General features: G+C 44.9%; 1 protein-coding gene across 7 annotated transcripts in view; it reads left to right on the top strand.

Annotated features, from left to right (window-relative positions):
- Window positions 1–21304, top strand: part of TTC7B (tetratricopeptide repeat domain 7B) — a 304954-nt gene that overhangs the window by 66822 nt on the left and 216828 nt on the right. For all 7 annotated transcript variants that reach the window (XM_059890973.1, XM_024998170.2, XM_024998169.2 and 4 more), the window contains exon 4: window positions 20926–21056. In XM_059890973.1, the coding sequence (XP_059746956.1) occupies window positions 20926–21056 (131 nt within the window). The remainder of the gene's footprint in view (window positions 1–20925; window positions 21057–21304) is intronic.

The raw sequence follows: 21304 nt of genomic DNA, 5'->3' as shown, positions 1-21304 counted from the left end.
CCTAGTGATAAGGAACCCATCTGCCTATGCAGGCGACGTCAGAGACATGAGTTCAGGCCCTGGGTGGGGAAGATCCCATGGAGGAGGGCACGGCAATCCACTCCAGTATTCTTGCCTGGGAAATCCCGTGGACAGAGGAGCCTGGGGGGCTACAGCCCACGGGACCGCAAAGAGCCGGACACAAGTGAGTGACTGAGCATGCGTGTTGCAGCGTGCTGTGTCGTGCTCAGTCGCTAAATTGTGTCTGGCTCTTTGTGGCCCCGCGCACTGCATTGTGTGGAAACTGTGCAGAAAGCCTCTACACCTGGAGCCTGGCTTGCGTTGTGCTGAGCTGAACAACCTGTGGGAACCCAGTTGCTCTACAGGTGAGAATGCATGGCCAGCAACCTGGGGCCAGGACTTGCTTTGAGAACCTCGAATCTCTTTTCCTGAGTTACTTCTCGACCTTGGAAATTGAGATCCCTTCAAATTGTCCTGCTGCCTTTGAAGTTCTTGCCACAGAGACATGCTGTTGTAGTGGGGTTTTTCTGGTCCTTCCAGTTATAAACTCCGCTGTGGGTCATGTTGCAGCAAAGCCCCGGGGTGTACCTGGCCCCAGCCTGGCTTCAGAGATTACGATACACGGTTATGATACACAAGGAAACGATGCCTAATGTTGTAGTACATACGGCCCAAAGTTATATTTTATAGCCTTTTATTGTGTTGCTTCACTTCATAAGTTAATTCCCTATTCATGATAATCAATTGAAAAAAAACAAAAATGCTTGTTTTGGCTGTTAGTCCTGCAGAGTCATCGGCTCAAGTTGGTGTTCTAGTAACTCTGCCCTCGTGGCACAGATGAGGCCTGGGAGGCCCAGTGATCCAGGGATTCGCCTCGTTGCTGTTCAGTTGCCAAGTCATGTCCAACTCTTTGTGACCCCATGGACTGCAGCATGCCAGGCTTCCCTGGCCCTCACTATCTCCCGGAGTTTGCCCAAGTTCATGTCCGCTGCACTGGCGATGCTCTCCAGCCATCTCATCCTCTGTCGCTCTCTTCTCCTTCTAGGGGAGAGGGACTCACCTAGGGTGATGCAGCTCCTTGTGGGAGATGAAACCCTGCCCTGTGGATCAGTTTCTTTGCCTTTGCAATTTGAAACTCATTTTTAACGTCACCGCTCTTATCGGACACTGAGTATGCTGTCAGCAGCTCAGTGAGGCAGGATGTTATGAGCAGAGGTTTGTAGTCAGATAGACCAGGGGCTGAAACTTGGCTTTATCATTTACTCAGTGTGGGACTCTAGGTTCAATCTTATCTGTAAAGTGTTACTAACGCCTTCCTTGCAAGAGTGGCCTGGAGGATTTAAGTGGTGTGTGTCAAGCCCAGGCATACTGCTGGATGCTGAGTAAGGCCTTGATAAATGAACCTATGTTATTGTGGGAACTGTGCAGTCTTGCATGCCCAGATCAGGCTCGTAGCTAAGGGATCTCAAATTCAGACAGTCCTGAAAGAATTGGGGAGGGTTAACCCCTCAGTGATCAGAGGATTTTTTTTTTTTTTTGGCAATGAGATGTGTAGCTGTCCACTTCCTTAGCCAGACTTTCAGGGATGTACAGCACTTGGGAGAAAAATTGGAGCTCCTTTTCAGAGGTGATGAAACCTTGTGTGGAAAGAAACAAAGGAGAGTCCAGTTTGCCATATGATGCTGTTAAAGTGCTGCACTCAGTATGCCAGCAAATTTGGAAAACTCAGCAGTGGTCACAGGCCTGGAAAAGGCCAATTTTCATTCAAATCCCAAAGGAGTGCAATGCTAAAGAATGTTCAAACTACTGCACAATTGCACTCATTTCACATTGCTAGCAAGGTAATGCTCAAAATCATCCAGAGTAGGGTTCAAAAGTACATGAACCAAAAACTTCCAGATATACTAGCTGGATTTAGACAAGGTAGAGGAACCAGAGATCAAATTGCCAACATCCATTGGATCATAGAAAAAGCAAGAGAATTCCTGAAAAATACCTACTTCTACTTCACTGATTATGCTAAAGCTTTTGACTGTGTGGATCACAGCAAAATGGAAAATTCTTAAAGAGGTGGGAATGCCAGACCACCTTACCTGCCTCCTGAGAAATCTGTATGCAAGTCAAGAAGCAACAGTTAAAACCAGACATGGAACAACAGACTGGTTCTAAATTAGGAAAGGAATACATCAAGGCTGTATATTGTCACCCTGCTTATTTCACTTATATCCTGAGTACATCCTGTGAAATGCCAGGCTGCATGAAGCTCAAGCTGGAATCAATATTGCTGGGAAAAATATCAATAAGCTCAGATACGCAGATGACACCATCCTTATGGCAGAAAGTGAAAAGGAACTAAAGAACCGCTTGAAGAAGGTAAAAGAGGAGAGTGAAAAAGCTGGCTGAAAGCTGAACATTTAGAAAACTAAGATCATGGCATCTGGTTCCATCACTTCATGGCAAATAGATGGGGAAACAATGGAAACACTGACAGACTTTAGTTTCTTGGGCTCCGGAAATCACTGCAGATGGCACCTGCAGGCATAAAATTAAAAGATGCTTCCTCCTTGGAAGAAAAGCTATGACACACCTAGACAGTGTATTAAAAAGCAGAGACATCACTTTGCTGACAAAAGTCTGTATAGTCAAAGCTCTGGGTTTTCTAGTAGTCATGTACAGATGTGAGAGTTGGACCATAGAGAAGGTTGAGTCCTCAAGAAGTGATGATTTTGAACTGTGGTGCTGGAGAAGACTCCTGAGAGTCCCTTGAACAGTCAATCCTAAAGGAGATTGATCCTGAATATTCATTGGAAGGACTGATGCTGAAGCTGCAATACTTTGGCCACCTGATCCAAAGAGCCGACTCATTGGAAAAGACCCTGGTGCTGGGAAGGATGAAGGCAGGAGGAGAAGGGGATGACAGAGGATGAGATGGCTGGATGGCATCACTGACTCGATGGACATGAGTTTGAGTGAACTCCGGGAGTTGGTGATGGACAGGGAGGCCTGGCGAGCTGCAGTCTGTGTGTTGCAAAGAGTCGGACACGACTGAGGATTGAACAGCAGCAAACATGCACCTAAATGGGGCGATTAGGAGGCTGAACACACGTGAGCCCCGGCAGGCCCAGGGCCGGCTGCCCCTCACTGCCTGGCGCCCCTCCCGACCGTGAGGCGCACGCTCCCTGACGCTCGCACAGCACCTTTGCTTCCCGCAGCCCATCCGCCTCAGGTGCTTCGAACGTCACCTGGGGCAGGATGCACTTGCCCCAGCTCAGGGGCTCCACTGTAACCTCAGTTCTGGCCCCTGTGCAGACCTTAGACAAGCTAGGGAGCTCCTGTTTCTTTTCCCACAAGATTGGGAGGAGGATGGTACCCATTGCACAGGCTAATTCATGCTCAAGAGCTTCAAAGCAGTCAGGTGTGACCTAGATGAATTTATTGTCACCAGTTTAATCAAAATGTGTTACCCTTTATGGAAAGGAACTTTCAGAAGTGAGCCCCTCTGTGGGACTTTCCCATGGGTAAGGGAGATAAATTTGGGGTCCAGTGGCTACTCAGTATTCTGGTTTTTTTCAAGCCTAAGGACTTATTGATTTTTGTTTTTTAATTAGTTAGTTAATCATCTGGCTGTGCTGAGTCTTCTTTGCTGCTCGCAGGTTTTCTGTAGTTGCGGAGCACGGGCTCTGGGGTGCGTGGGTTTCCGTAGGTGCAGCTCTCAGGTTCTAGAGTGTAGGTTAGTAGTCACGGCACATGGGCTTCATTGCCCCGTGGCATGTAGGATCTCCCTGGACTAGCAATTGAACCCATGTGCCCTGCATTGGCAGGTGGATTCTTAACTACTGGACCTCCAGGGAAATCCTACTTAGCATTCTTTAAGTCGCAGCACATAGTCAGCCACTTTTTTGACCCATGCTTTAAAGCTGGCCCTGATGCTTGGTCATGGAGCACTTAACTTCTACTCTCTGGTACCCAGCTTTGATTTTGGAGATGCAGATCTTATTGAGCTGTTCATTAAGCTGTCATACCAGCTGTTTTTAAAGTCTGTTTTTCACTTTCTTGCCGTGCATTTCTCTGGAAAAAAGAACATAACTAAAAACGTTATTGATGATAGCTTTCCAAACAGACAAGGCACCGCCTGACATGTTAATGAGGGCCAGTTTGGACCATGACCTCAGAACTCTGCTTCTCAGACAGTGTTGACCTGATCCTAGACACTTGAAAAGTTACAATCTAGTCCAGAGGTCCTGTAAGCAGCTTTTGACAGAAAACTGCATATTCTGGAACTGAGCTGCATCGCCATGAATTCACTGTGGTAGATCAAGACTCTGCTGTTGCTCTGAGATGTGTGTGGTGGCACATGGAAGGAACATCACAGCATTTGGGAGAAGGAACGGAGCGATATTTACCACGAGTGGCCTCCTACCTGAGAATGGGCTCCTTGCCAAAGGCCCATGTGGCAGCCAGGGCCTTGGCTGTTCATGGTGGTGGTGGTGTAGTCACTAAGTCGTGTCCGACTCTCACAACCCTGTGGACCATAGCCCGCCAGCTCCTCTGCCCATGGGATTCTCCAGGCAGGAACACTGGAGTGGGTGGCCAGGTGTTCATGTCGCTCCCTAATTAGAACAGGAATCCACAGACCATGACAAGTCTGTCCTCACAGTGGAGGATGAAGTTGTCTGTCTGGTTTGAATTGCCTTACTGACTATACGTGGCTGTGGGAGTACAGCCCTGGGAGAGTGGACTTCTCGTATTCCAGAATGTATGGTACAGGTGAGAGCCAAACTGTGTTGACCTAGATCTGTCTTTTCTTTGACTCACTGGGTTTGGCTGGTCCCCGAGGGCCTTGGTCATCTTCAGGAACCTTAGTGGTCAGTGTCCCGCCTGCCGTGTAAAGTGCCAAGGACTAGACCCATGTTTTCTCCTGGTCCTTTGACATACTGTAGGACTTCCCTGGTGGCTCAGACGGTAAAGTGTCTGCCTGCAATTGGGAGACCCAGGTTCGAAATCTGGGTCGGGAAGATCCCCTGGAGAAGAAAATGGCAACCCACTCCAGTATTCTTGCCTGGAGAATCCCATGGACAGAGGAGCCTGGTAGGCTGCAGTCTTTGCTACAGTCGCAGAGTCAGACACAACTGAGCAACTTCACTCACTCACTTTGGCATACTGTGGAGTTTGTTTCCTTTATAGTAAATCCCTGATACCGACTTGCACATTATTTGGTTGCTCCTCATAGAAGCAGAAGGCAGATAATGAAACAGTTTATCTTTTGTGTTGTTTTCTGGAGGTTTTAATTTGGCACAAATGAGCCCTTAAAGCGCAGTTAGGAAGCTCTGATCAAGTGCTTGCTTTTGAGTAGTTCTGTAGCTGTTCTACCGAATAGTGAATTTGTTCAACTTATCTTGTATTCTCCTTTGGAGAACATTTTAAGAGGTTGAAACAGAGGGAGGATGCTTAGTGAATTTCTTTTATTTTGCAGCCACATAAACAACTTTGGCTCTAAATGTATAGGGAGTGAATATTGAGCACTTAGGACTGGAGAGACATTAAAACAGGTATTATGTGTATTCTTCATGTTCATAAAGTTTAGTAGAGACATGGGCATTAAAAATGGAACTAAATTTCATTTCTAAAGATGAAACCTACAATGTCCAAGATGAAAAATACACTGGATGTAGTTAATGGCAGATTGCTGCTGCTGCTGCTGCTAAGTCGCTTCAGTTGTGTCCGACTCTGTGCGACCCCAGAGACGGCAGCCCACCAGGCTCCCCTGTCCCTGGGATTCTCCAGGCAAGAACACTGGAGTGGGTTGCCATTTCCTTCTCCAGTGCATGAAAGTGAAAAGTGAAAGTGAAGTCGCTCAGTCGTGTCTGACTCCTAGCGACCCCATGGACTGCAGCCCACCAGGCTCCTCCATCCATGGGATTTTCCAGGCAGGAGTACTGGAGTGGGGTGCCATAGACATTGATAAAAAGATCAGTGAACTTGAAGACATTGCAGTAGACACCATCTAAAAAAGTGAAAACTTTTTATAAAGTGGAAAGAACATCAATGAGTTGCAGAATAATTTCAGGTGACCTGAATGTGTGTAATTGGAGACCCCTAAGGAAGGGGAGGCTTCCCTGGTGGCTCAGTGGTAAAGAACCCGCCTGTAGTACAGGAGCTGCAGGAGACTCAGGTTTGATCCCTGGGTTGGGAAGATCCCCTGGAGAAGGGAATGGCAACCCGCTCCAGTATTCTCACCTGGAGAATCCCCATGGACAGAGGTGTCTTGCAGGTTACAGTCCATGGGATCACAAAGAGTCAGACACAAGTGACTTAGTATAGCAAGCAAGAAAGGGGAAGGGTCACAAAAAACTTTGAAGAAATAATGGCTGAATGTTTTTCAAATTTTATGAGAACTATAAATCTTCAGATCCAGAAAGCTCAGTGAGGCCCAAGCACAATAAACATGGGGAAAACGAAACCAAAGCCCTTCATAACCCGGATTGCTCATGATCAATGACAAAGGGGAGATCTTAAAAATAGGCAGAAAAAAGACACGTTACATGCAGGTGAATAAACAGGGTGACGGCAGGTTCATCGTCAGAGGCCATGCAAGTGAGAATCGCGGAGAGCATCTTTAGACTGGGGTAGGGGCGGGGGCAGACTGTCGAGTGAATGAAAATGAAAATATCCTCACACACGGAGCTGAATAGAGCCTTTTCCAGACAGTCAGTGGCTGAAAAGCCTCACCATCAATGGAACAGCACTGTAAGAAATGGTAAAGGAATCTGTTTAGGGGAAGGAAAAGCTGAATCTGCACAAAGGAACGAAGAGCAGTGGAAGTCATCGCTGTATCAGTGACTGTATCAGTTTTTTCCACATTATTAAAATGTCTTGACAAGATAATCGGCCATTTCAATAAGAATAATAATCATGTGGACTGGGATTTATAATCCATGTAAAAACGTAATGTATAAGAATATCAGGACAAAAAAGAAATGGAAGTATGCGATAGTAAAGGTGTTCTGCATGTGGAAGACCTATAATATCATTTGGAATGGACTGGGACTCATTAAACCTTAAAGCAACCACTGACAGTTATGCTTGGAGACTTTCATACCCTGTTCCAATAACTGATCGAACAAGTTGACAGATGATCAATAAGGATACAGAAACCTTGTTGTTCAGTCACTAAGTCAGGTCGACTCTTTGTGACCCCGGGGACTGCAGCACGCCGGCCTTCCCTGTCCTTCACTTTCTCCCAGAGTTTTTTCAGACTCATGTCTCGGGACAACACAGTACAGCAGCTTTACCTGGTTGACGTTTATGTGTCACCCAGCCAACAGCAGGAGGCACATTCCTTCCAAGGTTCTTATCAAGATTGATCACAGTCTGGGCAAGAAACAAGTTTCAACATAATTGGAAGAGTTCAAATATGTTCTCTGACCTCTATCAGGGATCCCCAAGACCACCTGCAGGTCAGGGATTCACTAGAGTCATAGAACTCAGAAAAGCTGTCATACGCATGGTTACAGTTTATTACAACAAAAAGCTACAGGTGAAAATTACTACAGGCAAAAGGCACATAGGGTAGAGCCCAAAAGAGACCGGCTCCAAATTTAAGTCGTCTAATCACAGTGGGATGATATGGTCGGCACTTCGTTTTCCTGGCAGTGATTCGGGGCAGCACTAACGGTGTACTGCCAGTGGGGGAAGGGTGCTCAGGCTACCATACCCAGGTTCATGTTGGAGGTCAGCTATGGAGGCACAGAGTGCCCATGGAACTCAGTTATTTGGTCTCTAGTCTCTTCAGAGGTCAAAGTGGTATGGTGTGGCCCAAGACCCATGCTGTGAATCACATTATCTCCCAGTCAAAGGCCAGCCCTTCCTCCGGAGCCTGCAGAACATCTCAAGCTTGTCTAACTCTTTATTTCACAGACCATTTGTTGTTCAGTCACTGAGTCATGTCTGACTCTTTGCAACTCATGGACTGCAGCACTCCAGGCTTCCCAGTCCTTCACCAACTCCCAGAGTTTGCTCACACTCATGTCCGTTGAGTCAGTGATGCCATCCAGTCATCTCATCCTCTTTCGCTCCCTTCTCCTCCTGCCCTCAGTTTTTCCCAGCATCAGGGTCTTTTCCAACAACTCAGTGCTTTGCATCAGATGGCCAAAGTACTAGAGCTTCAGCTTCAGCATCAGTCCTTCCAATGAATATTCAGAGTTGATTTCCTTTAGGATTGACCAGTTTGATGTCCTTGCTATCCAAGGGACACAGACCATAATGGAATTAATTTAAAAATCAATAACAGAAAGATCTTTGGACAATCCCTGAGTGTTTAGAAACTAAGTAACACATTTTTAAAGAAGAATTCAAAAATTAAATTAGAAAGTATTGTGAACTGAAAGAAAATAAAACCACAATGTATCAAAGTTTGTAGGAAACTGCTAAAGTAGTACTTAGAAATTTATTACACAAAATGCCTATACTAGGAAAGGAAAAAGGTCTCCAATTTATACCTTGGTTTATACTTTAAGAGGCTGGAAGAGGAAGAGTAAATTAAGTTCAAGGTAATGCAGAAGGAAGAAAATAATAAAGATCAGAGCAGAAGTCAATGAAGTAGAAAATAGAAAAATAACAGAGAAAAATCAGTGAAACAAAAATCAATGGAATTAAAAGATCTTTATTGAGAATTTCAACAAAACCATTTGAGGACCGTTCAGGATAGAAACAGAGGACACAAACTGCCAGTATCAGGAATGAGAGAGATGCCACCCCTGGAGACGCTACAGACACTGAAAGGATCAGGGAGCATCATAAACAACACGGATCCAATACATCCGGCAACTCAGGAGAAAGGGACAGACTGCCTAAAAGATAACCACCAAACCTCACTTAAGAACAAGGAGATTATCTGAACAATCCTATATCAAAGAAATGGAATTTGTTGTTAAAAAGCTTCCCCCAAAGAAAACTCCAGGTCCAGATGGCTTTACTGTAAGTTCTACCAAACATTTAAGAACAAAATAATTCCAAATGAACTCTTTCAGGAAATTGAAGAGAAGAGAATACTTCTCAAGTCATTTTATTAGGTAAGGACTTGCCCTAATACCAAAAACAGGATAGACGTTGCAAGGAAACTATAGACAAATTTTCCTCATGAACCTAGATGAAAAAATTTCCAAACAAGAAATTTATCACATCAACTGTAACAATATAAAGAAAGAATAATATATCATCATCAATGGGATTTATTTCAGGACTGGAAGTTTGGTTTAACATTTGAAAATCAGTAGCTGCAATTCACCAGATTGAAAACTAAAAGAGAAAAAGTCATATGATTGTCTCAATAGACACAGAAAAAGGATTCAAGAAATTCCAACATCCATTTTTGATGTAAACTCTTAGCAAAATTGGTGTACAAGGGATCTTCCTCAACTTGGTAAAGGGCATCTGTGAAAAACTGCAACATCAAACTTAGTGTGAAAAGACTAAATGCTTTCTCCCTAAGATCAGGAATAAGATGAGGATGTCTGCTCTCACCACTTCTTTTCAACATTGTAATGGAGGTCCTCGGCAGTGCAATAAGGCAGCAAATAGAAATAGAAGGCATCCAGATGGGAAAGAAGGAAGTGAAATTGTATTTACAAACAACATGATTGTATAGAACTAATAAATGAATTTAGCAAGGTTATAGAACACAAGACCAATATTCAGAAATCTATTATATTTCTAAATGTTAGCCATGAACAAAAGGAATTAAAACAATACCACTTATAACAGCATAATAAATATGAACTACTTAAGAGTAGATCTGAGAAAAGATTTGCAAGGCGTGCACACTGAAAGCTATGAAGCATTTCCGAGAGACGTAAAGACCTACGTTAATGAAGAGACACGCTCTGTACACGGGTTGGGAAACTCAATACTGCTTAGATCTCGGTTCTCCCCAAATCCACCTATAAATTCAACATGCATCAATTAAGATCCCAGCCACATTTGTTTTTGTTTTTGTTTTTAATGAAATTGACCCGCAAATTTTATGTGGAAATGCAAAGGACTAAGAATAGCTAAAAAAGTAGAACAAAATTAGAGCACTAAGTGGTCATGTATGGATGTGAGAGTTGGACTGTGAAGAAAGCTGAGCACCGAAGAATTGATGCTTTTGAACTGTGGTGTTGGAGAAGACTCTTGAGAGTCCCTTGGACTGCAAGGAGATCCAACCAGTCCATTCTGAAGGAGATCAGCCCTGGGATTTCTTTGGAAGGAATGATGCTAAAGCTGAAACTCCAGTACTTTGTCCACCTCATACAAAGAGTTGATTCATTGGAAAAGACCCTGATGCTGGGAGGGATTGGGGGCAGGAGGAGAAGGGGACGACAGAGGATGAGATGGCTGGATGGCATCACTGACTCGATGGACGTGAGTCTGAGTGAACTCCAGGAGTTGGTGATGGACAGGGAGGCCTGGCGTGCTGCGATTCATGGGTCGCAAAGAGTTGGACACGACTGAGCGACTGATCTGATCTGATCTGAACACTGCTTTCAAGATTTATACAGATATGGTAATTTCAAGAGAGGGTTAGCATAAGTATAAACAGATATTAGCATAAGTATAAACAAATAGATCATTGGAACAGAATAGAGGGTCCACAAATAGACTCACACGTTTATGTCCATCTGATTTTTTAAAATTTTATTTTATTTTTAAACTTTACAAAATCGTATTAGTTTTGCCAAATATTGAAATGAATCTGCCACAGGTATACATGTGTTCCCCATCCTGAACCCTCCTCCCTTCTCCCTCCCCATACCATCCCTCTGGGTCGTCCCAGTGCACCAGCCCCAAGCATCCAGTATCATGCATCAAACCTGGACTGGCAACTCGTTTCATACATGATATTATACATGTTTCAATGCCATTCTCCCAAATCTTCCCACCCTCTCCCTCTCCCACAGAGTCCATAAGACTGTTCTATACATCAGTGTCTCTTTTGCTGTCTCGTACACAGGGTTATTGTTACCATCTTTCTAAATTCCATATATATGCATTAGTATACTGTATTGGTGTTTTTCTTTCTGGCTTACTTCACTCTGTATAATAGGCTCCAGTTTCATCCACCTCATTAGAACTGATTCTTTTTTACAAAAGTGTAAAGGCAATTCTGTGATTATGGTTTATGTGTCTGCCCTCTGATGCCTCTCACAATACCTACCGTCTTACTTGGGTGTCTTTTACTTTGGACATGGGGTATCTCTTCAGGGCTGCTCCAGCAAAGCGCAGCCGCTTCTCCTTACCTTGGACGAGGGGTATCTCCTCACTGCTGCCCCTCCTGACCTTGAACGTGGAGTAGCTCCTCTCAGCCCTCCTGAACCCGCGCAGCCACTGCTCCTTGGATGTGGGGTAGCTCCTCTCGGCCACTGCCCCTGACCTTGGGGTGTGGGGTAGCTCCTCTCGGCCATGCTTCTCCGTGGTCTGTCGCAGCTGGCATGCTTCTGCTGCGCGGTCCTTTGCATTTATCTACTACTACCATTACCATTAGAAGCGTGGCTGAGAGGAGCTACTACCCCCCACCCGAGGTCAGGGGCAGCGGCCGAGAGTGCCAGGCCACAATGGCAATGGCGCAGGAGCGGCTGAGAGGAGCTACCCCATGTCCGAGGTCAGAGGCAGCGGCTGAGAGGAGCTACCCCACATTCAAGGAGCGGTGGCTGCGCGGGCGCAGGAGGGCCTAGAGGAGCTACTCCACATTCAAGGTCAGCAGGGGCGGCGATGAGGAGATACCCCTCGTCCAAGGTAAGGAGAAGCGGCTGTGCTTTGCTGGAGCAGCTGTGAAGAGATACCCCACGTCCAACATAAGAGAAACCCAAGTAAGACGGTAGGTGTTCCGAGAGGGCATCAGAGAGCAGACACTCTGAAACCAAATCACAGACAACTAGTCAATCTAATTACATGGACCACAGCCTTGTCTAACTCAATGAAACTAAGCCATGCCGTGTGGGGCCACCCAAGACGTGAGGGTCATGGTGGAGAGGTCTGACAGAATGTGGTCCACTGGCGAAGGGAATGGCAAACCACTTCAGTATTCTTGCCTTGAGAACCCCATGAACAGTATGAAAAGACAAAATGATAGGATACTGAAAGAGGAACTCCCCAGGTCAGTAGGGGCCCAATATGCTACTGGAGATCAGTGGAGAAATAACTCCAGAAAGAATGAAGGGATGGAGCCAAAGCAAAAACAATACCCAGCTGTGGATGTGACTGGTGATAGAAGCAAGGTCCGATGCTGTAAAGAGCAATATTGCATAGGAACCTGGAATGTCAGGTCCATGAATCAAGGCAAAGTGTAAGTGGTCAAACAAGAGATGGCAAGAGTGAATGTCGACATTCTAGGAATCAGCGAACTAAAATGGACTGGAATGGGTGAATTTAACTCAGATAACCATTATATCTACTACTGCGGGCAGGAATCCCTCAGAAGAAATGGAGTAGCCATCATGGTCAACAAAAGAGTCCGAAATGCAGTACTTGGATGCAATCTCAAAAACGACAGAATGATCTCTGTTCGTTTCCAAGGCAAACCATTCAATATCACAGTAATCCAAGTCTATGCCCCAACCAGTAACACGGAAGAAGCTAAAGTTGAACGGTTCTATGAAGACCTACAAGACCTTTTAGAACTAACACCCAAAAAAGATGTCCTTTTCATTATAAGGGACTGGAATGCAAAAGTAGGAAGTCAAGAAACCCCTGGAGTAACAGGCAAATTTGGCCTTGGAATACAGAATGAAGCAGGGCAAAGGCTAATAGAGTTTTGCCAAGAGAACGCACTGGTCATAGCAAATACCCTCTTCCAACAACACAAGAGAAGACTCTACACATGGACATCACCAGATGGTCAACACCGAAATCAGATTGATTATATTCTTTGCAGCCAAAGATGGAGAAGCTCTATACAGTCAACGAAAACAAGACCAGGAGCTGACTGTGGCTCAGATCATGAACTCCTTATTGCCAAATTCAGACTTAAATTGAAGAAAGTAGGGAAAACCACTAGACCATTCAGGTATGATCTAAATCAAATCCCTTATGATTATACAGTGGAAGTGAGAAATAGATTTAAGGGACTAGATCTGATAGAGTGCCTGATGAACCATGGACTGAGGTTCCTGACATTGTACAGGAGACAGGGATCAAGACCATCCCCATGGAAAAGAAATGCAAAAAAGCAAAATGGCTGTCTGGGGAGGCCTTACAAATAGCTGTGAAAAGAAGAGAAGCCAAAAGCAAAGGAGAAAAGGAAAGATAGAAGCATCTGAATGCAGAGTTCCAAAGAATAGCAAGGAGAGATAAGAAAGCCTTCCTCAGCGATCAATGCAAAGAAATCGAGGAAAACAACAGAATGGGGAAGACTAGAGATCTCTTCAAGAAAATTAGAGATACCAAGGGAACATGTCATGCAAAGATGGGCTCGATAAAGGACAGAAATGGTATGGACCTAACAGAAGCAGAAGATATTAAGAAGAGGTGGCAAGAATACACAGAAGAACTATACAAAAAAGATCTTCATGACCCAGATAATCACGATGGTGTGATCACTGACCTAGAGCCAGACATCCTGGAATGTGAAGTCACATTTCTTTTCCATGGGGATGGTCTTGATCCCTGTCTCCTGTACAATGTCATGAACCTTCATCCATAGTTCATCAGGCACTCTATCTATCAGATCTAGGCCCTTAAATCTATTTCTCACTTCCACTGTATAATCATAAGGGATTTGATTTAGGTCATACCTGAATGGTCTAGTGGTTTTCCCTACTTTCTTCAATTTCAGTCTGAATTTGGCAATAAGGAGTTCATGATCTGAGCCACAGTCAGCTCCTGGTCTTGTTTTCGTTGACTGTGTAGAGCTTCTCCATCTTTGGCTGCAAAGAATATAATCAATCTGATTTTGGTGTTGACCATCTGGTGATGTCCAAGTGTAGAGTCTTCTCTCGTGTTGTTGGAAGAGGGTGTTTGCTATGACCAGTGCATTCTCTTGGAAAAACTCTATTAGCCTTTGCCCTGCTTCATTCTGTATTCCAAGGCCAAATTTGCCTGTTACTCCAGGGGTTTCTTGACTTCCTACTTTTGCATTCCAGTACCTTATAATGAAAAGGACATGCTCAAAACTCTCCAAGCCAGGATTCAGCAATACATGAACCATGAACTTCCAGATGTTCAAGCTGGTTTTAGAAAAGGCAGAGGAACCAAAGATCATATCGCCAACGTCCGCTGGATCATCAAAAAAGGAAGAGAGTTCCAGAAAAACATCTATTTCTGCTTTATTGATTATGCCAATGCCTTTGACTGTGTGGATCACAATAAACTGTGGAAAATTCTGAAAGAGATGGGAATACCAGACCACCTGACCTGCCTCTTGAGAAACCTGTATGCAGGTCAGGAAGCAACAGTTAGAAGAGGACATGGAACAACAGACTGTTTCCAAATAGGAAAAGGAGTGTGTCAAGGCTGTATATTGTCACCCTGCTTATTTAACTTATATGCAGAGTACATCATGAGAAATGCTGGGCTGGAAGAAGCACAAGCTGGAATCAAGATTGCCTGGAGAAGTATCAATAACTTCAGATATGCAGATGACACCACCCTTATGATAAGCAGAAAGTGAAGAGGACCAAAAAGCCTCTTGATGAAGGTGAAAGAGGAGAGTGAAAAAGTTGGCTTAAAGCTCAACATTCAGAAAATGAAGATCATGACATCTGGTCCCATCACTTCATGGAAAATAGATGGGGAAACTGTGGAAACAGTGTCAGACTTTATTTTTTGGGACTCCAAAATCACTGCAGATGGTGATTGCAGCCATGAAATTAAAAGACACTTACTCCTTGGAAGGAAAGTTATGACCAACCTAGATAGCATATTCAAAAGCAGAGACATGACTTTGCCAACAAAGGTCCGTCTAGTCAAGGCTATGGTTTTTCCAGTGGTCATGTATGGATGTGAGAGTTAGACTGTGAAGATAGCTGAGAGCTGAAGAATTGATGCTTTTGAACTGTGGTGTTGGAGAAGACTTTTGAGAGTCCTTTGGACTGCAAGGAGTTCCAACCAGTCCGTTCTAAAGGAGATCAGTCCTGGGTGTTCTTTGGACGGATTTATGCTAAAGCTGAAACTTCAATACTTTGGCCACCTCATGCAAAGAGTTGACTCATTGAAAAATACTCTGATGCTGTGAGGGATTAGGGGCAGGAGGAGAAGGGAACAACAGAGGATGAGACGGCTGGATGGCATCACTGACTCGGTGGACACGAGTTTGGGTGAACTCCAGCAGTTGGTGATGGACAGGGAGGCCTGGCATGCTGCAATTCATGGGGTCACAAAGAGTTGGACACGACTGAGCGACTGAACTGAACTGAACTGAAAGGCAGTTCGGTGGAGAAAGGAGAAGCTTCAATAAATTGTACCACAACATCCAGATACCTATTGGCAGAGAAGTAAACTTTGATCCATACTTTTGCAACATGTACAAAAAGTAATTTAAAATAATTTATAGGCCTAGATGTAAAACCTAAAAATATAAAAATTCTGGAAGAACTTATAGAAGAAATCTTTGTACTTTTAAAGATAGGAAACTAAAGGTACAGTCTACGAAAGAAAATACTGATAAATTTGACTCCGTCAAAATTTAAAATTTCTAATCTTCAAAAGACATGTTAAAGGAGATTGGTACTGATACATATACACCACCATGTGTAAAACAGATAGCTAGTGGGGACCTGCAGTATCACGCAGGGAGCTCAGCTCGGTGCTCTGTGCTGACTTAAATGGGTGGGATGGAGGGTTGGGGGGCAGATGGAGACCTAGGAGGGAGGGAGCATAGGGATACATACGGAACATCCCTATGGACACAGCCGGTGCATCGTGTACAGCAGAAACTCACACAACACTGAAAAGCAACGATACCCTAATTTTTTTTAAAAACGGAAGTAGCACAAATCACAGACTGAGAGGAAACATTTGCAAATCACATATCTGATAGAGGATTTGTGTTTGGAACACATAGAGAACTCTCAAAACTCAATGATAAGAAAACCAACAACCCAAGAAAAACAAGTAAAAGATTTTAACAGACATTTCGCTAAAGAAGATGCACACGAAGAGTCGGCATCACTAGTCATTTTGGAAATGCACATCAAAACCACACTGAGATGCCGCTTCACACCTACTGAGATGGCTGGGATACAACAGACAGTGACAAGTGTTGACAAAAATGTGGAGAAACTGGAATCCTCATGAATTGCTGGTGCAAATGTAAAGTGGTATAGCCACTTTAGAAGGCATGTTTCTTAAGCAGTTAAATGTAAATTTTGTATCTGACCTAACACTTCTGCTTCTAGGTATCTACACAAGAGAATTAAAAATACATGGTCACACAAAAATGATACATGCATTTTCATGACAGCATTATTCATTATGGACAAAAAGGGATACAACCCCACCGCCCACTACTAGCAAATGGAGAGATGAAATGCGGTGTATCGTCAGCAGTGAAAAGAAATCGATATTGTTGTAACTTGGATGAACATTGAAAACATACTAACTGAACACAAAAGATGACATATGATTTAATTTTTATGAACTTTACTTAAAATGAGTGAATTTTATGCCATGTAATTATTGTCTCAGTAGAGCTATTCCTTAAAAATGATACACTGTACATTGGTAATCCAGACAGCATAAGATTGCTGAAATAATAGACAAAAAAATTCAATAAAGGACTTCACTGGTGGTTAGGTGGTTAAGAATCTGCCTTGCAAGGCAGGGGATGAGGGTTCAATCCCAAATCCCTGGTTTAGGGGAATCAGGGTCCCACATGCTGTGGAGAAACTAAGCTGGTGAGCCACAACCAGGGAGCCTGTGAGCCACAGCCAGAGGGCCTGTGAGCTACAGCCAGGGAGCCTGTGAGTCACAACCAGGGAGCCTGTGAGCCACAACTAAAGAGCCGGTGAGCTACAGCTGGAGAGCATGTGAGCCACAGCTGCAGAGCCTGTGAGCCACAACCATTTAACCTGTAAGCCACAGCTACAGAGCCTGTGAGCTACAGCCAGAGAGCATGTGAGCCACAGCTGCAGAGCCTGTGAATCACAACCAGGGAACCTGTGAGGCACAGCAAGAAAGCCTGTGAGCTACAGCCAGAGAACCTGTGAGTCACAGCCAGACAGCTGGTGAGCCACAACTAGAGAGCCTGTGAGCCATAGCCGGAGAGCCTGTGAGCTACAGCCAGGGAGCCTCTGAGTCACAACCAGGGAGCCTGTGAGCCACAACTAGAGAGCTATTGAGCTACAGCCAGAGAGCCTGTGAGCCACAGCTGCAGAGCCTGTGAGTCACAACCAGGGAACCTGTGGGGCACAGCAAGAGAGCCTTTGAACTACAGCCAGAGAGCCTGTGAGCCACAGCCATAGAGCCTGTGAACTACAGCCGCAGAGCCTGTGAGCCACAACTAGAGAGCCTGTGAGCCACATCCAGGGAGCCTGTGAGCAGTGAAAGATGCCACATGATGCAACAAAGACCTCGTATGCCTCAACTACGAGGTCCAACGCAGCCAAATAAGTAAATATTTTAAAAAATCAATGAAACAGAACAGAGAGCCCAGAAGAAGGCCCACTCGACTGTCATCACCTGATTTTTGGCAAAGGAACAAAAGCAACTCAATGAGGGAAACGTAGTCTCTCCAGCAAATGGTGCTGAAACAAGTGGACACCCACATGCTAAACGCGTGTATATGGACAGAATCCTTGTACCCTTCATAAATATTAACTCACAGTGGATTGTAAACCTAAATCTGAATTCCAAACTAAATAAAACTTCTGGAAGATAACACTGGGGAAAATCCAGGTGACCTTGGATTTAGTAGCGGCATTTTAGAGACTACACCGAAAACACAAATTGACAGGTTGAACTTAAGGAAATTAGCAACTTTTGTTCTGTGAAAAACAGGGTTAAGAGAATGAAGTCACAGACAGAAAATATTTGCAAAACAGAAATCTGATAAAGGGCTTGTATCCAAAATATATAAAGAACTCGGAACTCAACAGTAAGAAGACAAATGACTCAGTCTTTTTGACGAAATGACAATAGATCTGTCCAGACACTTTATCAAAGAAGGTAGACAGACGGCAAATAGCATTAAAAATCGACATCACGTGTCCGTAGGAAACTGCAAATTAAAACAGCAGTGAGACGCCACTATACATATTAGATGACTAAAATTCAAAAAATGATAACACCAAATGGTGGCAAGGATGCTGAGCAATAGGAACTCTCGTCCATTGCTGGTAGGAATGCAAAACAGCACAGCCACTTTGGAAGACAACCCGTTTAGTGGTTTCTTATAAAGCTAAAAGTAATATTCTTACAAAGCTATTTGTAAATAAAATAGATGTACTTAGATATTTCATACAAACATATTCTTACCATACCATCCACCAGTTCCTCTTCCTGGTTGAGAGGAACTGAGAACTATGTGCACACAAAAGCCTGCACGCGAATGTTTATAGCAGCTTTATCCATAATTCCCCAGACTGGTAGCAACCATGACGCCTTTAAACAGATTAATGAATAAATGGAATATTACTTAGCAACAAAAGGAAATTAGCTATCTGCCTATAAAAAGACATGCTGCTGCTGCTGCTAAGTCGCTTCAGTCGTGTCCAACTCTGTGCGACCCCATAGACGGCAGCCCATCAGGCTCCCCCGTCCCTGGGATTCTCCAGGCAAGAACACTGGAGTGTGTTGCCATTTCCTTCTCCAATGCATGAAAGTGAAAAGTGAAAGGGAAGTTGCTCAGTCGTGTCCAACTCCTAGTGACCCCATGGACTGCAGCTACCAGGCTCCTCCATCCATGGGGTTTTCCAGGCAAGAGTGCTGGAGTGGGGTGCCATCGCCTCCTCTGACAAAAAGACATGAGGGGATCTTAACAGCACATTTCCAGGTGAACGAAGCCAGTCTGAACAGTCTGCATACTGCATGATTGCAATTATGTGATGTTCTGGACAAAGCCAAACCGTGGAGACAGTGAGAAGATGGGTGGTTGCCAGGGCTCAGGAGGGAGGCTGGAGGGCTAGATCCCATTTTTAGGGCCGTGAATTGGCTCGATGGTGTCAGTACGATACTGTGATTGTGGAAACATGATGCTCTGTTGCTAAAACTCATAGACCTGCACAACGCAAAGTGAACCCTAATGTAAACGATGGACTTCAGTTAATAAAAAATAAATAAAAACAAAAGAAATCATGGTGAAACATCGTGCAGTTTTTAATATGCCAATTTCACCTCAATAAATCTTTGTTAACCTGCAGCAAAATCTTTGGCTGGTCCACACCTTCTGTGACGAAGTTGTCACCTCTAAGCGCCCAGGCAGGCCGTCCTCAGTGCTGGCTCCCTGCAGATGGAAGTGGTTTTTCTCCTTCCCGTGGAGCACAGCATCTCCCGTCACCTTCGACAGCCAGGGGACTGCCGTCGTTTGTTAAGAGCAGTTGGGAGGGGGCCATTCTCACAGTGATGCCCAGGGGCTCTGGGTCACTTGCTGCCCTTGGCTTGTCTGGTCCCCTCTCTGCAGTGGTACCTACTCTGAAAGTCAGCAGCTCCCTTAGTAGGTAGATGTTGCTTTGAAGGCTGAAGACCCGGGTTCTGATCTCTGTTGTGCTGTGAACTGCCTCTCAGGTTTGGAGCAAATCTCTTACTTTCCCTCGATGATTCTCAGCTTCTTCATCTATAAAATGAGTGCGTGTGCCAGGAAACCTCTCAGGCCCCTTCCAATTGCAGATCCTGACTCTGGCAGCATGGACGCTTCTCTCAGAGTCTTGCACGGAGTGGCACGTATGCGCTGTGTGTGTCTCCCCGTGTCCCAGGGAACTTGGCGCAGCGCAAACCCTCCCTGTGGGGCTCCCTCTCTGCCTCCAGTTGTGGGTGGAGACCTGGAGCCTGACGGGCCCAGGCTGGTTGCTCAGGACAGCGGCTGAGTTTGGTGCTGGGTTCAGGCAACAGCTGCTCCTCTCGGCATTGTCATTTTTCAGCCTTTCATGCTTTCCTAACCCATCGCAGGCCTGAACTCTCTCTTGGTGAGGAGTATCTCCTCTATCTCCAAAGAAGGGCCCACACTGCAAGGTTCTGGGTGTTTTCTTGGCCTGGAATTGAGAGCTGGTCTGGAGTGTTGTTTCTGCAGAAATCTAGGCCGAGAGTTGGAAGATTCCCCTGGTAGCTGACTCCTGGCTCCTGAGTGCATTTAGAAATGTTTAATATTCAATCAGTTAAGCATACACTGTAGAAGACACGAGATGTCCTTTACCTTGTTTTGTGCTGTTAGCCTCACTGTGTTGTGTGTTGCTTTGTAACTCAGTCGTGTCTGACTGTTTGTGACCCCATGGACTGTAGCCTGCCAGGCTGCTTGTGACCCCATGGACTGTAGCCTGCCAGGCTCTTCTGTCCATTGGGACTTACCAGGCAAGAACACTGGAGTGGGTTGCCGTGCTCTCCTCTAGGGGATCTTCCCAACCCAGGGATCGAACCCATGTCTCCGGCTTGGCAGATGGATTCTTTACTACTGAGCCACCTCAGAAGCCCTAGCGTTGCTGTCCTTACTTATAAAATTCTTTAAGGATCTCGGGGCATGGTTGAATGAGAAGCTCTGTTAGGTCTGAATGGGATCCTGGTGAAGTACCTGATCAAATTCTCAACCTGGATGTCAAATGGTGCTTTCTGTATGCTGAGGGGCCTCTTTGATCCGTAACCTCTGGATTTTCTTTCTGGTGCCCTGTTTTGATGTTCCATTTTGTCCTTAGAGAGGGCAGAGAATCTGCTTCGCCCATAGTATCTGGCTTTCTAGAGTAATACTAAAAAATTAAGTCCCATAAAAAACAACTCACCCGGTTTTTGTATGTTGATTTTTTTTAGGACTTTGTTTAGAGAAGTTGCCTATTTCTTCTTCTACCAGTAGTCTCCGCGTGGACCGGGAGCAGGACATCATCACCTGCTATGAGAAGGCGGGGGACATCGCCCTCCTGTACCTCCAGGAGATAGAAAGGGTGAGTGAGGCTCACGTGCTTGTTCAGTTGGTGACGTTTTAGAAGTTCAAACCGCATCATACAGAACTGTGATCGACTTCTGGAAGCCTTCAGCTTGCCTGTCTCTGGGTGCAAAGCTTTGCTTATATTCTTAAACACTAAGGAGAATATGCTGGTGAATGTGGCTCCTTGTGAAAATAGACAGGTCAGTGTTTGGGAAGCATTTTAATGTCCTTTGAACAGAAATGACAATATACATCTATTTATGT

This window comes from Bos taurus, chromosome 10 (genome assembly GCF_002263795.3).
Source record: "Bos taurus isolate L1 Dominette 01449 registration number 42190680 breed Hereford chromosome 10, ARS-UCD2.0, whole genome shotgun sequence".
NCBI lineage: Eukaryota > Metazoa > Chordata > Mammalia > Artiodactyla > Bovidae > Bos > Bos taurus.
The sequence above is the reverse complement of the archived record's forward strand: the minus strand, read 5'-3'. Positions and strand labels throughout refer to the sequence as shown.